Below are 25,070 nucleotides of genomic sequence, written 5' to 3' on the forward strand. Positions count from 1 at the left end.
TGGTCTAGACCAATGGTCAACAACTCTGCTATTGGAGATCTACCATCCATGCAGACTTTAGCTCTAGCCTTAATTAACACCAGCTCCATTGATTTTTGCCTTCAGATTGTGGTGTGTTATATTTTATTTTGTGGTGAAAACCTACAGGAAGGTGGATCTTCAGGAGGAGGGTTGGTGACCGCTGTTCTAGACACTGAAGAAATAGGTGGTGTTAGGAAGAAAGTTGATCATTATTGACTTTACTAAAATGTGTGTGTGCAGTAAAAAGAAATAGCTGGCTGCTCCCTTCTGCTTATTTCCTTTATAAAAATTTCCATGTAGTTGCTGAAGCTTCGCAGCATCTCGCAGTGCTGGGGCAAGGCTGTGTGAAAAATGGTTAGTGCCGTTCCTGCTCTGAGGCATTGCTGTCTGTGTCCTATAGGGGGAGCTAGAGAGACAGCTTCTGCAGGCCAACCCTATCCTAGAGGCCTTTGGCAATGCAAAGACGGTCAAAAATGACAACTCCTCCAGATTTGTAAGGTTCTTTTTCTTCTCTCTCTCTCTCTCTCTCTCTCTCTTTCTCTCTCTCAGTTACTTGCTTAAAAATATGCAAAATTCTAAACATGATTTGACCTGTTTTTCAGGGCAAATTTATCCGTATCAATTTTGATGTGACTGGCTATATAGTCGGTGCCAACATTGAGACCTGTATCCTTTAATCATGTCAGTCTCTGAACAGTACTGATGCAGCACACATCTGTTCTGACTAATCTTTATTCAGTTTGACCTTTTTCCCTCTATTTTATTGCATTTTATCTCAAATCTTAGCACAGCTCTGTTTGCTGTGTATGTGTCCCTAACTGGTGTCTGTGTCAGACCTGTTGGAGAAGTCCCGAGCCATTCGTCAGGCCAAAGATGAGAGAACCTTCCATATCTTCTACCAGTTACTCTGTGGAGCCTCTGAGGCCATGAAAGGTGAAAAGTTAAAAAAGCCGCCACACACAATACACTTCAGATTTTTGTCTCTATAATGAAATATGATTTTTTTCCCACTCCAGCTGAACTGCTCCTGGGCAGTGCAGATCAGTACCGCTTCCTGTGTGGGGGTTCAGTTCCCGTTCCAGGTCAGAGTGACGCAGAGAACTTCACTCAGACTATGGACTCCATGAATATCATGGGTTTCACTCAAGAGGAGTCCACATGTAAGTAAAAGAGAGAGCGAGATAATACTGTCAAATGCCATTTCAGCTGTGCAAATTTCAAGCACTGTGGGCTTGGAGTGGAAAATTTGGCAAAGTACAATATCATGATGCTTTCTAGGTTTGATAAGTTGGGAATGACACACTGTACAAAACTATGAGTATAATTATTTTTATTCAACTTTTTATTGCACTTTACCAAAGCCATTTAAAAAGGATCAGATATACTATCCTGGATTTTCAATATCATCAGGATTTTAAGTCACAATCGCAACAACAGGCAACAGACCATAGCCAGCTACACCACTGTTATTGTGTGTTGTGATACATCTATAGTTTGGTTCCCTTGCAGTGGACCAAAGCAGAAAATTATGCATTGCTGCATTTTAGTTCTTTACAGAGTAAAAGTCACAACTGTACTGCTGTGCTCTGGTAACTGAGCTTAGAATTTAGCTATGTCACGTTTTAGCTGTGTCTTGGCATATTTTAATGGAATAAATCACAAGAGTCCACAATTTTTCCCACTCCCTCCCTCCCTCTCTCTTTTTCTCTTGCTCTCACTCTCTTTTTTGCTTTCACTTTCAGCCATGTTGAAGGTGATCTCTGCTGTGCTGCAATTTGGGAACATTTCCTTTCAGAAGGAGAAGAACTCAGACCAGGCCTCTATGCCTGATGACACAGCTGCACAGAAACTCTGCCACCTGCTGGGCATCAACGTGCTTGAGTTCAGTCGAGCCATACTCACCCCTCGCATCAAAGTGGGCCGCGAGTATGTACAAAAAGCCCAAACAAAGGAGCAGGTATGTGTGTGTGCAGCTTTGCAATGGTTATGAAATACTGTCAATAGAGTGTCTGTTTTGTAGAGAATAATACTAGAATTCAGTATCGCAAAAGTGTTAATCAAGATATGTAGAGAGGGATTTATTTCTGGATATGTGGTTGGGTGTGTTTAGGCAGACTTCACGGTGGAGGCTCTGGCAAAGGCTACCTACGAGCGTCTGTTCCGCTGGCTTGTGCACCGTATTAATCGAGCACTGGACCGCAGACAGAGGCAAGGAGCTTCCTTCATCGGCATCCTGGACATTGCCGGCTTTGAGATCTTCCAAGTAAGACTAATAGAGAGGTGGAGACACCTTTGCTGAAGATACTTATCCCATTTGCACATTAGAAATTTCATGCTGCTCTGTACCGTCTTTTGTCTTCCGTTTCTGATATTCTGCTTCCTACTTCTCATTACAGCTGAACTCCTTTGAGCAGTTGTGTATAAACTACACTAACGAAAAGCTGCAGCAGCTTTTTAACCACACCATGTTTGTGCTGGAGCAAGAGGAGTACCAGCGTGAGGGCATTGAGTGGAACTTCATTGACTTTGGCCTGGACCTGCAGCCCTGCATTGACCTCATCGAGAGACCGGTCAGTGTGTTTGTGGGTGTGTGACTCACTGGAGGACCTGCTGCTACACTGTAAACCATCATTGTGATTTTGTTGACACGCATCAGTGCATTTCAAATCCAATCTAACCGAATCCATATTCTGTTCATTATTTGTAACTAGTGATTTTTTTAGATGTAATAAACATGATATGACAAAAGCAGAAATGCATAATTTATATTCATTTTGTTTGTGCCACAACCAGGCATTTTGAAAAAGCAAACATATGAATATGAATGTATTTCACAATTCAGTCACCTTGTATTGTTTCACAGACAAAACAAATCAGTAATAGATCCCTGGCTATGTAAATTATGTTCAGAATTTGTGTATTCTGATTGTGAGCGCAAACTTGCTTAGAAACTTTCACAGTGCTTACAATCATAAAGACACTATCATGCTTCTTTTATATAGTATATACAAAACATGGCAGCACAGAAAGCTTTAATTACATACGCAGATCCGTTTTACTATGTCCTGTGTGAAAATGCATGCATTATAATCACTCCAGTGGCAGATTTTAACAAGCCAAACTGTATCACCAGAGAGACATCAGTTTTGACAGGGTTAATGGGTTCTATAGTCTTTTACTGATGGTTGGTTCGTTTCACAGGCGCATCCCCCTGGTGTGTTGGCACTGTTGGATGAAGAGTGTTGGTTTCCACGGGCAACAGATCGATCATTTGTGGACAAACTGTCTGCTGAGCAAGGCACCCATCCCAAATTCTACCGTCCACGGCAGCTCCGTGAAGAAGCTGATTTCTCCATCATACATTATGCCGGAAAGGTTTGGTGATATTTCCCTTTCAGTCCACCTCTCTATGTTCTCTAACGAATGAATTAGATTCAGGCTTAAATTCTCTCTCTCTCTCTCTCTCTCTCTTTACATCTTTCTGTCTTTTATTCTCTCAGGTGGATTATAAAGCAGATGAATGGTTGGTGAAGAACATGGATCCTCTGAATGATAATGTAGCATCTCTTTTACACCAATCATCTGACCATTTCATATCAGAACTCTGGAGAGAGGGTGAGGAAACATGGAATTATTCAGCAAAATTAGCTGTGAACTAAAGATCCTGACAAACAGTCAGGAGTACTTTTTCTCAATGTCAGGTACAAGCAAGCATGAAATGAAATGGTAATCTGCATACCTGATGTTTCCGTGGTTATTCTCACTAAAATCTAATCAAAAATGTTTAAATTATTTTATCATTATAATGTACTAACATATTTCTCAATTCCTTTTTTCTGTGACTTTCTTTTTCTCTCTGCCTCTTAAACTCTCACACTTATGTCACTGCCTCTCACTTGTACCCTTCAACTTTTCCCACCCATTCTCCTCTCTTTCCTTCTCTTCCCTGTGTCTGTCTCTTCCTCAGATATTCAGACTCTTCCTCGTGTCTACTTTTTTGACTCCTATGCCACACTGCAGACCAATGGCTCTGACAGCAGTAGGTTTATCCTCCCACTCATCTGTTCCACAGCATTACCTTCCCTTGCTTCTGAATTCTTTCCAACCCTCTGATTCTGTGTCACTCCTATCTCGCTCTCTCTTATACAATATTGTCCACATATGTGTGTGCGTTTCACATATTTTTCCTTACTCCATTTTTCTCAGTATTATTTGTATTCTTTACTGTTAACTATGCTGATTCTAGGTTTTTCTCTTCTGTAAAGTGACTCTGCTGTGTGTGTGCTGCAGTAGCTGAGTAGTAGTTCTTATTATTGTCACATTATTTGGATTGATCTTCTTTAGTATTTGCACTAGTTATAGTTAATGCTTCAGTAGCTGTGTAGTTTTGTGGATGTAGCTTGTTTTGTGATACTAATTTTTGCTTAATATTGTGTTTTATCATGTTCTTGTGTATCTTGTGTGTCAGTAGTAGTAGAAAGAGGATTGTGTCTCAACGTTACTAGTGATGTTGGCACCATGCACCAAAACTATGTAACTGTTCATTTGATAAATCCATTTCCAGATCATATCCAATTGAAGTTACTACATTCATATATATATATATATATATATATATATATATATATATATATATATATATATATATATATACTGCTCAAAAAAATAAAGGGAACACTTAAACAACACAATATAACTCCAAGTAAATCAAACTTCTGTGAAATCAAACTGTCCACTTAGGAAGCAACACTGATTGACAATCAATTTCACAGCTGTTGTGCAAATGGAAAAGACAACAGGTGGAAATTATTGGCAATTAGCAAGACACACTCAATAAAGGAGTGGTTCTGCAGGTGGGGACCACAGACCATTTCTCAGTACCTATGCTTTCTGGCTGATGTGTTGGTCACTTTTGAATGTTGGTGGTGCTTTCACACTTGTGGTAGCATGAGACGGACTCTACAACCCACACAGTGGCTCAGGTAGTGCAGCTCATCTAGGATGGCACATCAATGCGAGCTGTGGCAAGAAGGTTTGCTGTGTCTGTCAGCATAGTGTCCAGAGGCTGGAGGCGCTACCAGGAGACAGGCCAGTACACCAGGAGACGTGGAGGAGGCCGTAGGAGGGCAAGAACCCAGCAGCAGGACTGCGAACTCCACCTTTGTGCAAGGAGGAACAGGAGGAGCACTGCCAGAGCCCTGCAAAATGACCTCCAGCAGGCCACAAATGTGCATGTGTCTGCACAAACGGTTAGAAACCGACTCCATGAGGATGGTATGAGGGCCCGACGTCCACAAATGGGGGTTGTGCTCACAGCCCAACACCGTGCAGGATGCTTGGCATTTGCCAGAGAACACCAGGATTGGCAAATTCACCACTGGTGCCCTGTGCTCTTCACAGATGAAAGCAGGTTCACACTGAGCACATGCGACAGACGTGACAGAGTCTGGAGACGCCGTGGAGAGTGATCTGCTGCCTGCAACATGGGTCAGTAATGGTGTGGGGTGGCATTTCTTTGGAGGGCCGTACAGCCCTCCATGTGCTCGCCAGAGGTAGCCTAACTACCATTAGGTACCGAGATGAGATCCTCAGACCCCTTGTGAGACCATATGCTGGTGCGGTTGGCCCTGGGTTCCTCCTAATGCAGGACAATGCTAGACCTCATGTGGCTGGAGTGTGTCAGCAGTTCCTGCAAGATGAAGGCATTGAAGCTATGGACTGGCCCGCCCGTTCCCCAGACCTGAATCCGATTGAGCACATCTGGGACATCATGTCTCGCTCCATCCACCAACGCCACATTGCACCACAGACTGTCCAGGAGTTGGCGGATGCTTTAGTCCAGGTCTGGGAGGAGATCCCTCAGGAGACCATCCGCCACCTCATCAGGAGCATGCCCAGGCATTGTAGGGAGTTCATACAGGCACGTGGAGGCCACACACAATACTGAGCCTCATTTTGACTTGTTTTAAGGACATTACATCAAAGTTGGATCAGCCTGTAGTGTGTTTTTCCACTTTAATTTTGTGTGTGACTCCAAATCCAGGCCTCCATTGGTTAATACATTTGATTTCCATTGATTATTTTTGTGTGATTTTGTTGTCAACACATTCAACAAAGTATTCAATGAGAATATTTCATTCATTCAGATCTAGGATGTGTTATTTGAGTGTTCCCTTCATTTTTTTAAGCAGTATATATATATATATATATATATATATATATATATATATATATATATATATATATATTTATTTATTTGTCACTGTGGGGTTACAATGTTCCAAGATGGAAACTGTTCTGCAGGAAAGAGTTTGTAATTTTTTTTACATAGGAACATAATCAGACAGAATATATGAATGACGCAAGGCCCAGAAGATTTAGATATGAGTTAATTTAATAAATATCTTGCTTGTAGCAACACTAAGCAGATTGAGCAAGCAGATTGATTTCATCACACATCAACTGTTGTTAGTTTTGTCTTACTGCTTGTCCAAAATGGGTTTGGTATTGTCCTACTAGATTAATTTACTGATGATTTATTGTTAACTGGTGCTGACTCTCACTGAACATGCATGGTACCAGCATCTGGTACACTGTGTGCCCAAAAGTTTGTAGACACCTGATCATCCAAGGGTCCAAATGAAGAGTATTAATAGGGAGTTTGTCCCTCCTCTGTTGCAGTAACAGCCTCTACTTTTCTGTGAAGGCTTTACACTAGATGGATTTTGCTGTGAGTATTTAATTGCATTCTGCTACAATAGAATTATTGAAGTCAGATACTGACATTTGATTGATGGATGATTAGTTTGGATCACAAACTCCACTCCAACCAATCCAAAATTTCTTTGATGGTACACCTGTGAACACAGTTCCACTGCTCTACAGCACAACCCTGGGGGCTTTAGACCCCTCTAACCAACGCTTGGCACTGTTCTTGGTGATGAACACCAGAGTGCCCCATTCTGCCGACAGTGCTTTTCTATAGATATTACACAAGCTATGCACACAGTTGCACATTTACGTCACCCGTGTGATCTTAAAGTAGTTGAATTCACTATTTGAAGAGGTGTCTGGATACATTTGGACATACAGTGCTTTTTGCAACAGAGCTATTGTAAACCTGCTTCATGTTTTGTGATATATTGCTGAAAATTGTGCATGCCAGTTTGACTTGTTACTATAAGGCCCACACTGTTTCAAATATGAATGGCATAAATGAGCATGAATACTTAAAGCTGCACTATGTAAGCACATTGTGTGTAATTACACATTTCCACCAGAGAGGTCTCCAAATCCCAAAATGCCTAAGTGCAGCTTTAAAACATGATGCTGAGTTTGAGTGTTTTGCCCTACCAGAAGACCATCTTTAACCATTTGCTGAAGAAAACCTTAGTATCTCCACCTTTGTTGTTTTTCAGTTTTTAACATAATTTGAAAATGCATGTGACTCTTCACATTGTATGTAAATTTTGTGATGAATGGACCAAAAGAAATAGCCCAAAATGACTTGGAAAAAACTCTGGTTCCATTGACTTACATTAAAAGTAATGTAGGTTTTTTACTTCTCCTGTAAAGTTAGCGATTTGGAAATACAAGGTTTTCTTCTGACAGCAGTACACTGCTTGGTACTACATAAGCATTTTGATTTACTATCTTATTACATATTAATTTGTTGTTTGTGTTCTTCAGTGGAGAGGATTGTGGGATTAGACCAAGTGGCGTCTGGTGGGCTGGCTGAGGGCAGCGGACCAGTGACGTTTGGAGCAGCAGGGCTGAAGACAAAAAAAGGAATGTTCCGGACAGTTGGACAGCTGTACAAAGAGTCGTTGACCAAACTGATGGCCACACTACGGAACACCAACCCCAACTTCCTGCGTTGCATCATCCCCAACCATGAGAAGAGGGTGAGAGAGACCTCCAAAATAATACTAGAGTAATCAGTGCGATCACAATTCTGTTGTGAAGTTGTATAATTAATAAAAATGTAATATATTTTTAAAGTTATGAGGTTTCTTGATGTGTGTGAAGCATCATAATGTGTTTGATATAACATTTCATATACATTAAGATTTGTGATAGAAACACCTTCAGGTATTATATTTATAATGTTAAAAGGCTAAACCCCAAGTTTCATTGTCTCCCTCTCTTGTAGGCAGGGAAGTTGACACCTCATCTGGTTTTGGATCAGCTAAGGTGTAATGGAGTTCTAGAGGGAATCAGAATCTGTAGGCAGGGTTTTCCCAACCGCATCCCCTTCCAAGAGTTCAGACAAAGGTGTGAGCATGTGTGTGTGTGTTTGTGTCTCTTTTTTGGCCTCTCTGTGTAAGCACTGACATAGCCATCAGAACCACCTGGCCAGATTCTCATTTCATCACATATTCTGTTCCACTCACTTCCTCACGCTCTCTCTTTCTTTATTCAGTGATTTTCCTCTACTAATGTTGGAGTTCAGAGAGGGAGGTGTTTTTCACCTTTCTCACAAAGCTGGTAGGAGGTTTTTTATCTCATCATTCTTTGTCCTTTTATCTCCTATTGTCTCCCCTTAATGTCTCTCAGGTATGAGATTCTGACCCCGAATGCAATACCTCGCACCTTCATGGATGGGAAGCAGGCCTGTGAGCTCATGGTAAGTGCAAGAATTTAAATCCTTTATCTGAGATTAAGAAATGATGGCACTGAAAAAAGCAATGCATTGAATTTACTGGATTCTAATTTGTTCCTCATTTCAACATCAATAAAATATCTTACATCAACACCATTTTTAGTTTACAGTTTCTAGTTTTTCAGTCTACTTATGTTTAGCAATAAATGTGTTATTATATTTTGTAATTTATAATATTTATAATATTGATTGTATATGCTGTGAAAAAGCAGACCAAAACAGATGATTTAAAGTGTTGGTTTCAACTTATGTAAAATATTGATTTTGTTCATCTAAATTAAACCTTTGCCTAATTTCTTTCAAGGTTTTTATTTGAGTTAAATTAAAAAATGTTACATTTCTTGTTACATAGGAAGTTTTTTTTTGGGGTTAAACTGACAAAATATTTTTACAGTTTGTTTTTATAATTGTCCTCTTTTTGTAGCTTATACTTTAAGCATATACTGCCATAGCTTATACTGCTACTGAGTTTTAAAGGCTGTGAAGTGAATGTGATGTGGTACTGATTAAATGTTGGACAGTTGTAATGAGAGAAAGGACTACGTAACTGTATTCAGATCAGTGCTCTGGAGCTGGATCGAAACCTGTTTCGGGTCGGGCAGAGTAAGGTGTTTTTCCGCGCTGGAGTGTTGGCACACTTGGAAGAGGAGAGAGACTTGAAGATCACAGACACCATCATTCACTTCCAAAGTGCTGCCCGTGGATATCTCGCCAGGAGGTGTGTGCATTTGTGCTTGTACAGGAGCTCATAACAATTCTTGATAGGTGTAGCTCAATATGCTACCACTAAAACATAAGGCTCTCATTTGAGTGGTCACTTGAGGTTTTTTAGTCTGAAGAAGATTTGCACGATTAGAAGATACTACTAATAATATTAACAGTAATAACAATGAATAATATTGCTATGTTGTTATGTTCAATAAAGAAGCATCAGATTCAGATAAATAAAGCTTGTCCTTAAGCAGAGATGAAATAATGTAATAATTATATGATGCATTTGGCGGTAGGGCATTTCTGAAGAAGCAACAGCAGCTAAGTGCACTGCGGGTTATGCAGAGAAACTGTGCTGCTTACCTGAAGCTACGCAACTGGCAGTGGTGGAGGCTCTTCACCAAGGTAACAAGCACTTCCACCATGTTAGTGCAGCCTCATATTGCAATGGAATGCACATACATTTGTATTCTCTTGCTGAGGCAATAAGAAATGGGCTTTATTGAATATTGTTAATTAAGATTAATGAACAAGGTCAGTTGACCCTTTCACCCTTGATCCTCGTCCCTAGGTGAAACCACTGCTCCAGGTGACCCGCCAGGATGAGGAAATTCAAGCTCGAGAGGCGGAGCTTCAGAAAGCCAAAGACAAGCTGAGCAAAGTGGAGCATGAGTATACTGAACTGGAGAGAAAACATCAACAGGTATACTAATCCCTCACTTTTCCTTTCTGTCTGTCTCCCTGGAACAATTATCGCAGCAGCTCTAAGCTTAGCTGGGGCCATTTCCCTTGCTGGAGGGTGTGATGTGGCAAGTGGACTTGATGGCTCTCATTCACTGCTCTTGTTTAGAGCACATGAGACACTGGCTGCCACATAAGATCCAGTGGTAATGGATGTCCACATAGCATATGTTACAGCTGTCCTACCCATTTTGATTTTTTAACTTTGGTTTTGGTCTTGTTGTAGAGAGTGGGGGATCGCTGTGTCAGTAAAATATCTTCGAGGCGGGATGTGTGCAGCATAGCGCTAAAGCCATTGTTCTTAATGACTGAGAACTAGCATGCAGACTGCAGGTCACATAGCAACACAGTCTCGCCTAGGTATTAGCTAACGAAAAGACAGAGAGAGATTAAAGACAAACATTTGGAGATAAATGGACTTCACACATGGAATTCACATTTATAAGCACCGCAGTTGGTTTCCTGGTACGTGAAATCTGCAACAAGAGACTGTCAAACACTAAAAAGTTAGGAAGCTGAAGTCACTCTTTCAAATTTTTTCCTTACACTTTAAATGGTGCTGCATTTACATTTGGTGGCCTCAGTCAGAATTTAAGGTAAAATGGGAAAAACATTGAGAGACATTTTACAAGGAACTTTTAAACTATTAAAGGAAATGTGTCCCGACAGAAATGGGAGGAAAGTGGCTAAAGATAAGATAAGATAAGGTAAGATAAGGTAAGATAAGATAAGATAAGATAAGATAAGATAAGATAATCCTTTATTAGTCCCACAGCGGGGGTAATTCACAAAGTTATAGCTTAAAGCAGAGCAAAGTGCATTTTTGTTTATAATTTTTAGCCTATGCTAGTACATCAGTCATTTAATTCTATGTATTGTGATGCAACCCCTGAAGGCTTGATGGCTACCTACTGAATATATTTTTGGTTATTTGTAAGGAAGCTATTACTATGTGCTGGGTCATAAGAAACCCCCTAACTGTGGATATTTTTGTTGAAATTGTTACTTATATTCGTTCCATGAAAATGTTTACTATACATCTTCAAAAGTAGAGAGGGAAAAAATGGAATTGCTACACCTGAGTAAGCCGGGTTAACCGAGACCTTTGACTTTGATCATTCTGCCTTTCTGTGTAAACCGGGAATTGATGCTGAATTTTATGTTTGAAATCCTGTGCCAGTCAACCTCTGACAACCTTTGTATTTTGTTTATATGAATGCGTATCATCTTCTTCTTCTAAGCCACTTCTCCTTCTGGGATTGCTGGAGCCTATGTGTATCATTACAAAAGAAAACAAAAAATTAAGTAAAAAAAATATCTCAGCAGTTCTGTGGTACAAATCATTGCTTGAAACTGCTAACTAAATTAAACAATCTACCGGACATTTCAGCTGTTGGAAGAGAAGGCCGTACTTACAGACCAGCTACAAGCAGAGGCCGAGTTATTTGCTGAAGCAGAGGAGATGAGGGCACGGTTAGCCAGCCGCAAACAGGAGCTGGAGGAGGTGCTGGGGGAGCTTGAGGGCCGATTGGAGGAAGAAGAAGAGAGGGGTGTGCAATTAGCTAATGAGAAGAAGCGAATGCAACAGCATGTACAAGTGAGTGAACTTCTGTGTTCTGCCTGTATAAAGCTTGAACTGCCCATGACATTTTCTTTAAATCTCTCTGTCTCTCTGTCTGTCTTTCTCAGGATTTAGAAGAGCAATTGGAAGAGGAAGAGGGGGCACGGCAGAGGCTCCTGTTGGAGAAGGTTACCTTGGAAACCAAAGTGAAGAGTCTGGAGACGGAAGCACTGACTGCAGGAGAGCAGAGAGACAGACTGAGCAAGGTCTTACAGCTTAAGACAGAATACTGCCCTTTGTTGTAGGCAGTTTATAGTAAAATTTAGGGAGCCATCTGACTTTAAAGCAGCTACACTCTGTGTTGGGCATAAACTGACCCTACCAAAATATACTTTATGTGCATAAGTATCCAAACAGAACAGGTGCTTCTAATTAGTGAATTCAGATACTTTAATGTTCAGTTAACCTTGCACAGTCGCATAATCTCTATAGAAAAGCATTACCAGTAGAATGCTTTTTTATTTAATACAGTTGCCTCACAGCAATGCTAAAAACATTTGGTCATGTAGCATGTGAAATCAGATTTGATTGCATAATGTGTGCTGTGGCTTGACTTCATTTAACCAACTTAAACAAAGCCATCTACACAGATCTAGCTCTACTCGATCTGATCTTAAAAGAGATTAGATCTAATGTTTTGCCCTGCCATCCTGCTGAAGACTGACCATCAGGGCCTCCTCCTCACCATCACCAACCTGCTCTCCTGTTCATTTGTGCCAACTGCAACACCCTCAATTACATCACTGTGCTATTCAGATGTTCCAGCATTGAGATAGGACGGAACCGTTTCAGGTCACTCCCACTTTTCATAAAGACTCAGCCAGAAACTGCCTCTACCAGTGCAGTTTCTAAAGCTTTACCATCCAGTTTTCAAACAGAGATCCTTTTAGCTTTTATTTGGTATTCAGCTTATTCAATTGTAAACACTGTTTGACCAGAGGAGGATGGGTCTCCTTGCCACTGTGGGATATATGTTGTAACTCTGTCTTTTCAAACTTCTTTAAAGCTGCGTTGTGACAACATTGTTTTAAAAAGCGCTGTACAAATAAACTTGAATTGAATCTATTGTATTTAATGACTGTCATTATAACCTCTCTTTTTCTTCCACATCTCAGGAGAAGAAGCAGTTGGAGGACAGGTTGAATGAGGTGACAGACCAGCTGACTGAGGAAGAGGAGAAAGTGAAGAGCCTCAACAAGCTCAAGAACAAACAGGAAGCTGTCATTGCTGACCTGGAAGGTAACTGTTTATTAATATTAATTCACAGCTCTGCCAGTATTGTAATAACTTTATGTGAACTGTAATGTCATCAGTGATGTAAAATAGACTTGCTTCAGTTCAAAAAACCTTTTATTTCCCCAGAGCGTCTGAAGCGAGAGGAACAGGGTCGTCTGGAGCAGGAGAAATGGAGGAGGCGCATGGAGAGTGAAGCAGCAGAGGCCCAGGAGCAGCTAACTGATTTGGGTCTGCTTGTTACAGAGCTCCGCAGCACCTTGTCCAGCAGAGAGAAAGAGATCACCACACTACAAACACGGTACAGACACACATGAACACAAATAAACTTACAGACCAGGACTGCCACTATTAAATATAATAGTCCTATAATTATTCTAATGAGTAAATGAGTACAATAAATACAAACTTTAATACAAAGCATAGTGAATTTATGTCTGTCAAATCACCCAGTCATAGTTATCATCCAATACTTAAATCAAACTTTCATTAAATTAAATAAGAATAATAAATACATTCAGTGAAATCCTATTTATAAATTATAAATTCTTTGTGTGTGTGTGACACACACACACACACACACACACACACACACACATATATATATATATATATATATATATATATATATATAAAATCATCAGAGAAGATTTGTTATGAAGCAAATTTATTTTAATCCATGTTTGTTTTATAGTCATTGAATTTAATTGATTATTTCACTGTGACAGCTGTAATAAAGACATACACAGAGCTCATGCAGCCAACGGGCCGTACCATCTGACACTTCATCAGTAACAGTATTGTGTGTATGTACATCAGATTGGAGGAAGAAGGCGCTCGACGTGCGGAGGCACAGCGGGCTCTGAGGGAAGCCATGTCTCAGGTGTCTGAGCTAAAGGAAGAGGTAGAGAATGAACGAGGGATGAGAGAGAGGGCAGAGAAGCAGAGGAGAGATCTGGGTGAGGAGTTAGAGGCCCTCAGAACTGAACTAGAGGACACACTGGACACCACAGCTGCACAGCAAGAGCTCAGGTATGTGAGTGTATGTATGTGTAATTTTTTGTGTATGTGTATTTAATTGCTTTTGTTTCATTATCAATTTATATGTTAATGTGGACAGCTCACTTGTAGTCTGTTTAACTGTGTGTAGGTCTCGACGTGAGGCTGAGCTGGGAGAGCTCCAGAGACTGGTTGAGGAAGACACTCGGCGTCATGAAGCCCAGCTCTCGGAGCTCCGAGTGAAGCATAGTGCTGCTATTGAGTCCCTACAGGAGCAACTGGACAATGCTAAGAGAGTAAGTCTGTGGTTCTGAGTTCTGTGACTGAGTGTTTTAATGTTGTTAATTAACAGAGTAATCTGTGTTTTTTTTATAGGTTGTGTGTACATGTGTGTGTTTACATTCATACCACGTGTGGTTGTGTATTCTCAGTCTCGTCAGTCTCTGGAGAAAGCAAAGGCCTTGCTGGAGGAGGAGCGTGTGAACCTGACGGCTGAACTGAAGGCCCTGCAGGGGGGGAAGATGGAGAGTGAGAGAGGCAGGAAGAGAGCGGAAGGACAGCTCCAAGAACTGACTGCCCGCTTAGCCCAAGCTGAGAGAGAGAGGGAGGAGAGGGAGGATAGGCTTCACAAACTCCAGGTGCAGAAGAAACAGATGAGTGGAATGATTGAAAAATGACTGGTGAAAACAGTGGATCAAAATATCTTTACATTATCTTGAGTTTTGTTTCTGTACTGGACAGCTTGAGCACTGCAGGGGTTAGCAAAATTGGGTATAATGGTTTTTATGGCTTCCATTGATTTTGTATCAACAAAAAAGCCCTTTATTACTGCATAGACAATCTGGACTGAAACACTTCAGCGTGAAGAAGCAGAGTTGAACTACAGTAGGCTAAATAGGTGTATATATGTGAATGTGTCGGGTTTTGTGACATCACAAAAACACTGAATTCAAAACAGGCATGTGGGCAGAAGGGATTTGTTACGATTTTAAACCTAACCAGTGTTTACGCACTACATCAAACTCTCATTAAAAAAGAAAAGACAATTAGATTTTTTGCCCTATGAGCCCTTTCATGTGTTTGCAAGTGATATTGTATTACCTGGAATTGTAGGTTATTTTGAGGTTATTTTGATGTTGACTCAAAATATTTCTTACAGTCTCTCTCCATATCCTTCCTTTAGTCAGAGATAGAGTCTCTATCCAGTTCCCTGTCCTCATCTGACACCAAATCTCTTCGTTTGAGCAAAGAGGTCAGCAGCCTGGAGAGTCAGCTACATGATGCGCAGGTAATTACGCTTGTTAATCTTAGTGCAAGCTAAGCTTGATTCTGAAAAAGGCAGTTCAGAATTAATTTTGTATCCTGAATATTAAAGGGAAACCTTTCATTTTGAACATCAGCTAATGTCTAAAGACATTAATTGGTCTGGTAAAGAATAAATTGTTCTGAGCTTGATACCTTTTCTCCACAGCTGAGACAATACTGTGATTGCACCAGGTCTGGTTCTGATGAGAGTGTGTGTGGTGTTGCAGGAGCTCCTGCAGGATGAAACACGTCAGAAGCTGGCACTGGGCTCCCGTGTTCGGGCTCTGGAGGAGGAGAAAGCAGCTCTGATGGAGAGACTGGAGGAGGAGCAGGAAAAGACCAGGGAGCTCACACGTCAGATCCAAACTTACACACAACAGGTTTGTATTTACACAAGTACACACACTTATACATGTCCTTAAACCAGGCTTATCACTTGGTTAATTGCCTGTTTTCGGTATTTAATATAACTAATTCTTTATGCTATACTTATCCTTATTGTGCTCAGCTTGCCGATCTAAAGAGGCAGTCTGAAGAAGTGAATGCAGCAGTGGAAGCAGGAGAGGAGAGCAGGAGGAAGCTGCAAAGGGAGCTAGAAAATGCCACGCAAAGAGAGAGAGCCAAAGAAGAGGAGAAAGAGCGAGTGGAACGACAGAAGGAGCGCCTGAGAGAGGAGATAGAGGACATGACCATCGCCTTGCAGAGGGAAAGGCAGAACTGCACCACTCTAGAAAAGAGACAGAAGAAATTTGATCAGGTAAGAGATGGAGAACTGGAACAGTAGGATGGATAGATGGATGAATCAATGAATGAAGGAGTTAATGGAAAAAATTAAGATTAAAAAATTAAGGCAATCTCTTTTAGATGAACTGTAATTCACTTAAAAACACTTAAATAAGCTTGGCATCTTTCCTCCATGACAAAATCAGTACTGTGATTGCAGCAGGCAGTTGCAACCACTGACATTTCAACCATCATAATCTGCTTTGCTGCATCTCTGACTTTTTATCATCTGTGACCTGTGCAGTGTTTGGCGGAGGAGAAGGCAGTGAGTGCCCGGCTGGCTGAAGAGCGTGACCGAGCAGAGGCTGAGAGCCGTGAGAAGGAGACTCGCTTCCTTGCATTGTCTAGAGAGTTACAAGAAGCATCTGAGCAACGTGACGAGCTGGAGAGAACCAATAAGCAGCTTCGCCTCGACATGGAGCAACTTGTCAATGCTCAAGACGATGTGGGAAAAAACGTATGAATTGCTTTCCACTGAATCAGTATTCACTAACATCTAGTATTGTACAATACTTAGTAACTGAAACATTTATAGTAATTAGTGAACAAGTCTTGACATTAATAACTGAATGATATGCTTACAGTTTAAGGATTAACCCCTAAACAATTGTTCAGTCTTCCATCTGGTAATGTTGTGTATTGTTTGTTGACACAAGAAGTGTATTCTCTAATGTCTCTAGACAACATCTAACAACTAAAGCAAGTAAACATATTGCTAATTACTCTCTTTCTTGTCTCTCTGTGACTCAGGTGCATGAGTTGGAACGTTCTCGGAGGGCTCTGGAAGTTGAGGTGCAGTCTCTGCGGGAGCAGACACAGGAGCTGGAGGAGGAGCTGGCTGAGGCTGAAAACTCGCGGCTCAGACTGGAGGTCACACTGCAGGCACTCCGTGCCCAGTTTGAGCGTGAAATAAGTGCCAAGGAGGAAAAAGGAGAGGAAAAAAGGAGGGCACTCAACAAACAGGTAACCTGCTTTTAATGTCGTGGACAGACTGGTTTTGTGTTGCTGTATTGTGCTTAAAATAATTTTAAAAAGCCCTTCTTTGGGTACATGAATGTTTTGATCGGTGAGGTCCTAGAATTGGTTTTATTATGTGACTAGGAAAAATGTAACGATTGGGAAGCAAACGTTACTATTGACTCATTAGAGTTGTATCAAGCTTACAAAACCTATTCTGCTTTTACTTTGATTTCTTGAAACACTCAAGAAATCAGTCACATCAAACTTGTAAATAATCTCAAGAGATTAGCACAAGAGATTACAAAAAGAATTCTTACAATTTGAGAATTGAATGTAAACAATATTCCAAAAACCAAAAACAGCTGGAAAAGATTCTGCAACAAATTCTCTCATTCTGTGTCTCTTTTTCTCTTTTTCTTACTCTCTGTAGGTGCGTGAGCTGGAAGCTCTCTTAGAAGAGGAGAAGACTCAAAGAGCTCAAGCACTCTCGGTCAAGAAGCAGATGGAGGCAGAACTCCAGGAGGCGGAGTCTCAGGTGGAGGCAGCCACACGTGGCAGAGAGGAGGCACTCAGGCAGCTGAAGCGACTCCAGGTAACAAAGAATCCTTGTAAGTTAATATAGGATGCAAACATGGGATGGCAGGCCTGGTCCCAGGTCTAGTTCTGTATTTGCAATGATATATGTCTGATTGTTAAACATTACCATAGATCTATAAGCAGGGTAAATGTGGTGATGCTAGATTGCTCTCTTGGCTATTTACTCAGGCTCAGATGAAGGAGGTGTTGCGAGAGCTGGATGAGACCAAGATGGCTCGAGATGAAGTCGTTGCCCAATCAAAGGACAGCGAGAAGCGCCTGCAGACCCTGGAAGCAGAGCTACTGCAGCTGACAGAGGTTTGCTACACATGTATTTGTGTGTTGTTTTTTATATATATATATATATATATATATATATATATATATATATATATATATATATATATATATATATATATATATATAGCTGCTGTAAGAACAAAACCTCATATCTCCAAAATAGTAACTTTACAGGAGAGGGAAAATACCTACTTTTCCTTTAACATAAGTCAATGGAACCAGACTTTTTAAAAGTAATTTTGGGTTGTTTCTTTTGGTCCATTCATCATGAAATTTGCACACAATGTAAAGGACAACAGGTGTTTTCAGATTTTGTCGAAAACTGAAAAATAACCAAAATGGAGATACAAGGTTTCGTTCCGACAGCAACAATATATATTATTATAGTAAATCCTAAATGCAGTGTGAGTGCAGTAAGTCATGAGCATGTGGTGGATTTCCTCTCTTTCTGTGTCAGGAGCTGGCTGTTTCAGAGAGGTCGAGAAGGCAGGCTCAGCAGGAGCGAGATGAGATGGCTGAAGAAATTCTTAACACTAACAGCGGGAAGTAAGAATGTGCCTGTGTATGTTGTGTGTTTATAAATGTGTGCCTGTAAGTGTTGCTGTGTGTAACACCCTCTTTCTCTCACAGGTCAGCTCTATGTGATGAAAAGAGGCGTTTGGAGGCCAGGATCAGTCAGCTGGAGGAAGAGCTGGAAGAGGAACAGAGCAATGCTGAGATGTTGGCTGAGAGGCAGAGGAAGACCACACTACAGGTAAACATGATCCTTACTGAGTCTCCAGAACAATGATTTATACTTAATCATCAAGTGAAATGCTTAGGTTTTATAAATCAGTTTTTTGTTCCCATAATTGCAATGGCTTAGCAAAATTACAGTTAAAGTAGCACAATTGACTAAGAAGGCTCCCATACTAAGGCATGAAACCCAAAGTTGTGGTTTAATGGGGTTAAGGTACAGTTTGTAGTATATGTAAAATGTGTTTCTGGTATAAATCGCTTTCACTTTCTCTCTAAATCTCTCCTCCTGTATCAGGTGGAGACTCTGACTGTGCAACTGGCTGGGGAGAGGACATTGGCTCAGAAGAGTGAGGGGGCAAGGGAGAGCCTCGAAAGGCAGAACAAGGAATTGAAGACGAGGCTAACTGAGCTGGAAGGAGCTGTGAGAGGAAAACACCGCCTAAGTGTTGCTGCCCTGGAGTCCAAAATCGAAGCCATGGAGGAGCAGATGGAACAAGAGAGACAGTATGTATAGAATAGCTTATGAAGAGCAATTTCTTATAAATGGTGTGATAGAGCCTATAGTCTTATTGATTTTACAAATACAAAAAACAGCACATAGCTTAATCACTAGAATAACATTTATTTGAAATTAGGTTTACCATTGTCATTTTTTTCATCCATCTAATTCACCTTTTTTCTCAGTTTAAGCCCTAGAGTGCTTGAAGAGTTTAGTTTAGTTAGTTAGCCTTTAAGCCATAACTTCTATATTTTACCTTGCCTTGACATGCAATCAAGACAATATCTGGAATATTTCTGTCTCTAAGGGAACGTGCCATGGCCAATAAGCTGGTGCGGAAAACGGAGAAGAAATTGAAGGAGGTGGTGTTGCAGGTCGAGGATGAGAGGAGGCATGCAGACCAGTACAGAGAACAGGTATGCCTCCTCTGTCCATTACATCATTGTCCTCAACTCATAGAGAATCAAAAACATGTACAATAAAAACAAAAATGTAGACAATCAACAAGGAATTGGTAGCAATATAAAAAATATTACAGTTCTACCGCACTACATTTGATATTTGTTCACATCCCTGTTAAATGTGATTGAATTTGTTCGAATATTATAAGATGCTGGATTTCAACCCAGGCTATATGCAACAATCATTGTGTTTTATAGATTTTCTTTTTTTTTTTTTTTAGAGCTTAAGAGATGTCTAGGTCTGTTTTTCATTTTGCATTGCCTTTTTCTACAGCTGGACAAGTCAATGGGGCGTCTGCGGCAGCTGAAGAGGCAGCTGGAGGAGGTGGAGGAGGAGAACTCACGCACAAACGCTCAGCGCAGGAAACTACAGCGTGAGCTGGAGGAGATGGGCGACAGTATGCAGAGCATGACCCGTGAACTAAACGCTCTGCGCTCCCAACTCAGGTAAGAGTGGAAGTGTTAGTCTGTGCATAGGTGTGGGTACTGAAGACTGTCAGTACTGCAGTATAACTTGGCACTAATTATTTATTTTGATTTAATCACATTGATTAATTTACTTGCTCCATTGTGTTTTGGTTTGTGTATGCATGATTCATTTTTCCATCCATATCTAACGTATTTGCATGTGTGTGTCCTTGTGTGAGTGTTTAATTGTCTCCTACACCCACTCAGCTGCACAGATCGACCCAGAGGCGACAAGTAGGTTTTCACTGTGTGCTTGTGTCTGTGTCCATGTCTGTAATATCAGAATTTGTGAGTGTTTTCATTAACATTAACTTTCACTGTAAATTTTACCTGTGTACACTTGCTCTTAAAGAAGTTCAAAACATTTTCTTTATTTCCCAGAGCACATAATAGTTTAAGCAAATGTCATAAACCACCATTCATTCATTTAATTTAAAAAATACTCATCAAGTACAAGTTATTTGTTTTTCAGCATCAGGAAAAAGCAGAATCAAAAAACATGTAAGATGCAATATACCAATATATTTTAACAGAAAATGAAACAGAATCCTGGACAGCTAAATGTAATATCTTTTTTGCAGAGATATTTTTCCATACCTCCCAACTTCAATCTTAGAAGTTCACAGAAATAGAGGTCTGGACAAGAACACAGACAGCAACCTTATTTCATTTGCCATTTTCTTCTCTTTTTCCTTTTCTCAGTAACAGTTTTTGACAGCTACACATCCATTCAGAATCATAGTGTTGAGTTGTCTTCTCACAGTTAATAAAATGGCATTTTTTCAGATCTGAAATTAAATATTAAACATCTTATCTGATGGTGACAGTTTTGATGGTCTACCTCCAGTTTTAACTCCAGTTTTGGACACTTTTACTCCTTTTACTTTTGCCTTTTACATACAAGTGGGGTATTTTAAAATGAATCTCCACAAAAGTATCTCTTTAGAAGTAAATTGTACTTAATGACCAATAAGTGATGGGTGGGCTTTTTCACAGTACTGTACAGTATTAATGCATATTCTCATTTGACACTCTATCTGACTCTCTCTCTCTCTCTCAGGCGTGCTCCTCTCCCTCTCTCAGTACGTGGAGGTCGGAGGGCTTTAGTGGATGACCTCTCTCAGGAGAACTCTGACTCTGAGGAGCCTCCCGCCTCCCCTACTCCCTCGAGCGGCCTTCCTGGCACCCCTGTGCCCTCTGACAACGCCCTGGGGCCACCTCCCCCCTACAGCCTGGCAGACACCGAGTAACTAATAAGGAGAACGCTGGGCGACCAGGTGGAGGACGGAGAAAGGGATAGGACTAATCAGTTAACTAACACAGCACTGCAGTCAGAAAACCCACACAGCACTGAGTATACCTCTGCAGCCAAGACTGAAATAACTAAATGGAAATGTATATCAGCTGGAGATATGATGGAAATAATGCTGGTACACAAATAGCACTATTGAAATCAGTCTTATACTGAGATATTGAAAAAGGACAAGAGTTGATTTCCTGAAGTGGAAAAGAAACTACTTTTCCCAATATTCTGCGGGAAATACCATTAATGTATATTAGAACAGCCACATATCAGTGCAATGTATATCAGGCTTAATGTGGCAAAGTTAAGATGGCTGCATCAACCCTAAGCGCTCTTTCAATCAATCATAAGCCATGTGTTTAAGGGCAGTCTGCATGTTTATGATGGCAATCAGGTAGAAAATCACGGTTAGACGTTCTTCAGTGAGTTAGCTGTGCTTGCATGAATGATTCAGTTGCTGATCAGTATTAATCAGAAGGCTTTCTCTCTCACTTTAGGTGAAAATGGTTTCAGCGATTGGGAATTGAAAATTTGAAGGAATTTAAAATATTTCAGAGTATTTGTCTTTGACAAATATTTAGGGTTAGCAGTGTCAAATTAGTTTTTGTAACATGGTTTGGTATCAGTGATTTTACACATTTTGAACATCAGTTAGAAAGTGAGAGAGAAAAAAATGATTTACTGTGATAAATCTGCCACTATGAGCCAGCTTTTACATTTTTGGCATAAACAGAGGAAAAATGAGACGGTAGGGCAGAATTTGCAAGCCAACAGAAAAAAAATGTAAAAAAAAAAAAGAAAAAGAAAAACCTAAACTTGTAGGACAAAAAATACAAAAATGAGACATTAGAAGATAAATAAATAAGAAGTTGAAACTATTTGCTTTTCATGTACATAACAGTAATAATTCAGTGGTATTTCACACTGGCTCATTAGTGATATCTTTTGTGGGGTGGGATCCCCAAAAACATTGTGCAAGGTCATTATAGGATCAATCAAGTGTTTCCAAAACTGCTAATATCAAGTAACAGTAGACAGTTTTCATCATAGGTAAGACGCAACATTTTGGGGAAGCTGGGCCTTGTTCAATTTCCTGTTACATCCAGGGTACCTTAGATACTGCCCCTGCCCTTTTAGATCAGTGATTCATTCTAAGGCAAGTTCATTTGTTATGTAGACTGTGAATAGTTAGACAGTGAGGATTTCATCTTCTTACATCTTTTCATTTCACTACCAGTTTCAGACACCTTAATATAGTGCTTATCAAGCTAAAATATTCTCATTATTCATGTTATTTATTTGTGTTTTGAATTATGTTCTTGTCTTATAAGAAGACGTCATGGTTGTTGCCTATACTTTGCTTTGCAAAGCCAAGACAGGTTACTGAAATCATGAGGAAGAACACTATATATACAATTTCTCTAAAGACAGTGAAAGAGTTATAGAAGAGTGAAAGAGTCATGTGTTAAAAAACATATTACACTTATAGTAATGGCCAAGACAATGAACAACTCCGAGAGGAGACAGACTGGTGTGCTGTGGCTCATCTGTCAAAGAGAGAAGATTTTTTGTCTTGTTACAGAGCTAAACGGTTTGGCTATATCATGTCACTAAACCTTCTTATTGTTGCAGGCACATCACTGTCTTGTATTGATCTAAATTACATTTTGGATGTTTGTTTTTTACTCTGTCTGTGTAAAATACTTATGGAACAAAGCTTTTATGTTTTACCAAATCTATGGCGAATGGATGAATAAAGGGATATCAACTAAGGCTGTTCCACAGTAGATACTAGTACAACCCTGTAGTTTAGGCTTGTAGTGATGCTGTACATCATTTTGACACATCTTCCCAGCCAACCCCTAGAACTTTCCCAGAATTCCCCTTCATCCTAGCTGTTTTTTTTTTTTTGCACACATGATGCGCTAGTGGGCATCAAATTACAGTAGGATAGAATCTGTTGTAACTGAATGGGTAAAAGGAGGGTTGAAGTTTTTCCTTTGTTAAGAGAGCCTTATGAATTGTTTTTACTGATTATTTCTATGCGGTTTAATGTAATGACAATTGCAGTAAACCACACAGAACCATCTGTAGAAGTCCTCTAATGAATGTGTTCCTTTATGAGGTTTGATGAATTTGTTCCTGTGTTTTCAGGCTAATATAAGGCCTTTCTCTTACTGACATCTCTATTCTATTCTATTCTATTCTATTCTATTCTATTCTATTCTCTTCTATTCTATTCTATTCCACCTCAAATAAAAAAGCTGCTCTTTTCTTGTATTTATCTATGTTACTAGTTCCATTTTAGACATATGACATCTTTCCTTAAGAGAGTCCCAGGTAATATAAAAAATTACACTGTACTGTTTTACAGACTATACCTGTGAAATGTACTGAAAGGTCCCTTAATGGTCAGGTGCTGATCAATATCAGAAAGTGGTAGTTTTTTAATTAGGACCAAACAACTCACTACAATCTCGCACCTTCAGTTCATTAGACATATGCTGTAGGAAATTAGATCTAGTAAGGTTTGCGTCTTTGACTACCTGCTTTGTGTTATTTGCTAATGCTACTTCTTTGTGCAATAACAAAGTTCCTTAGATCCACTGGTGCTCTGAAGGCTGGTGAATTCGGCTTGGCCTTGTTTACCAGCATTATTTATTGTTCAGTACCCAAACTGGCAAAGCTGAAACTGTTCAGGATACACTGTCTCCAGTAATATGGGAGAATTGACTGATAATATTTCTCTCATTATTAAATATTGGTATACTTTAGCTATGTGCTAATGCCATTCTCTTGTTTGTTTTGTACAAGGGATTTTTAAACTTTATTCTGATGTAATATGATCAAAAAGGAGACTTTCGGGTTTTGCCCATTACAATTACAATTACAAGAAGAATCTGCACTCTTGATTAATATGCTTTAAAAATATTCTTCAACTTTAAGAAATTGGATTTATTGAGGGCTACATGTAACATTCTCCTATATTTAAGTCCTTTTAAAACAACAAAAAACACTACTGAATCCAAATTTCCAGTGAGTTAAATATGTGGCTCTCGTTTTGCACAAATCCTTTTTAATATTTGTTTTATGTTGTTTTATAACTCTAGACTTCAGTCGAAAGAGACAGGTGGTTTGCTTTTTGACTGTAAAGTATTGAATGTGTGATAAGATTAGTGGTGGACAGAGAGAATGAATAATGCCTCTTGTATTTATTGATGGCAAGACTGGTGGTGTCTAGAATATAAGGGTTTATGTCTTTTTTTTTGCCTTTTTAACTATTGTTTTTTTTTTGTTTTTTTTGCTTTTCTGTTTGTTAATTTGGCTTTATGGATAAAGTCTGACTGGAGTGAATTTTAATATACTGTATGTCATTGGTTTTGAAATACGTGTGGTTCTGTGATTCTGTCTTTTAAACATGTACACAGACAGATAGTCTTTATTTAGTTTCATGTAAATTGGCCACTGCTGCAACACTGAATAATAAAACAGATCTGCCAAGAAAAGCCTGCCATCCAAATAAACTCCAAAATTTACATTGATCTGAATAAACTGAAGATGGCTATTCTTCCACTTTATTTAATCCACAGTAGCAAAATTGAACAATATTAATAATGTTATTTTGGTATAACAGTAGTAATAATTAATCCACACCTCCTCATTAAACTTGCTAAGCACAGATTTATGGC

At 39.8% G+C, this 25,070-nt stretch overlaps 1 protein-coding gene across 5 annotated transcripts in view; it reads left to right on the top strand.

The window, feature by feature from the left end:
• The window catches only part of myh14 (myosin, heavy chain 14, non-muscle), a 39,112-nt gene extending 14,343 nt beyond the window's left edge, over positions 1-24,769 (top strand). For 3 of the 5 annotated variants that reach the window (XM_017700507.2, XM_037537044.1, XM_037537045.1), the window contains 36 exons: positions 422-514; positions 624-687; positions 856-954; positions 1,038-1,181; positions 1,764-1,978; positions 2,132-2,284; positions 2,418-2,591; positions 3,223-3,396; positions 3,522-3,636; positions 3,989-4,060; positions 7,711-7,925; positions 8,174-8,295; positions 8,578-8,647; positions 9,241-9,401; positions 9,691-9,799; positions 9,966-10,097; positions 11,526-11,732; positions 11,825-11,962; positions 12,872-12,995; positions 13,119-13,290; positions 13,809-14,021; positions 14,140-14,284; positions 14,420-14,626; positions 15,172-15,276; positions 15,521-15,673; positions 15,802-16,050; positions 16,321-16,533; positions 16,827-17,039; positions 17,467-17,628; positions 17,802-17,930; positions 18,370-18,458; positions 18,543-18,666; positions 18,946-19,154; positions 19,457-19,565; positions 19,885-20,057; positions 21,139-24,769. In XM_017700507.2, the coding sequence (XP_017555996.1) occupies positions 422-514; positions 624-687; positions 856-954; positions 1,038-1,181; positions 1,764-1,978; positions 2,132-2,284; positions 2,418-2,591; positions 3,223-3,396; positions 3,522-3,636; positions 3,989-4,060; positions 7,711-7,925; positions 8,174-8,295; positions 8,578-8,647; positions 9,241-9,401; positions 9,691-9,799; positions 9,966-10,097; positions 11,526-11,732; positions 11,825-11,962; positions 12,872-12,995; positions 13,119-13,290; positions 13,809-14,021; positions 14,140-14,284; positions 14,420-14,626; positions 15,172-15,276; positions 15,521-15,673; positions 15,802-16,050; positions 16,321-16,533; positions 16,827-17,039; positions 17,467-17,628; positions 17,802-17,930; positions 18,370-18,458; positions 18,543-18,666; positions 18,946-19,154; positions 19,457-19,565; positions 19,885-20,057; positions 21,139-21,328 (5,436 nt within the window). In that variant the 3' untranslated portion in view covers positions 21,329-24,769. The remainder of the gene's footprint in view (positions 1-421; positions 515-623; positions 688-855; positions 955-1,037; positions 1,182-1,763; positions 1,979-2,131; positions 2,285-2,417; positions 2,592-3,222; positions 3,397-3,521; positions 3,637-3,988; positions 4,061-7,710; positions 7,926-8,173; positions 8,296-8,577; positions 8,648-9,240; positions 9,402-9,690; positions 9,800-9,965; positions 10,098-11,525; positions 11,733-11,824; positions 11,963-12,871; positions 12,996-13,118; positions 13,291-13,808; positions 14,022-14,139; positions 14,285-14,419; positions 14,627-15,171; positions 15,277-15,520; positions 15,674-15,801; positions 16,051-16,320; positions 16,534-16,826; positions 17,040-17,466; positions 17,629-17,801; positions 17,931-18,369; positions 18,459-18,542; positions 18,667-18,945; positions 19,155-19,456; positions 19,566-19,884; positions 20,058-21,138) is intronic. The other 2 variants (XM_037537046.1, XM_037537047.1) reach the window with 1 other exon arrangement.
• The last annotated feature ends 301 nt before the right edge of the window (positions 24,770-25,070 follow it).

This window comes from Pygocentrus nattereri, chromosome 3, assembly GCF_015220715.1.
Source record: "Pygocentrus nattereri isolate fPygNat1 chromosome 3, fPygNat1.pri, whole genome shotgun sequence".
Taxonomy (NCBI): domain Eukaryota; kingdom Metazoa; phylum Chordata; class Actinopteri; order Characiformes; family Serrasalmidae; genus Pygocentrus; species Pygocentrus nattereri.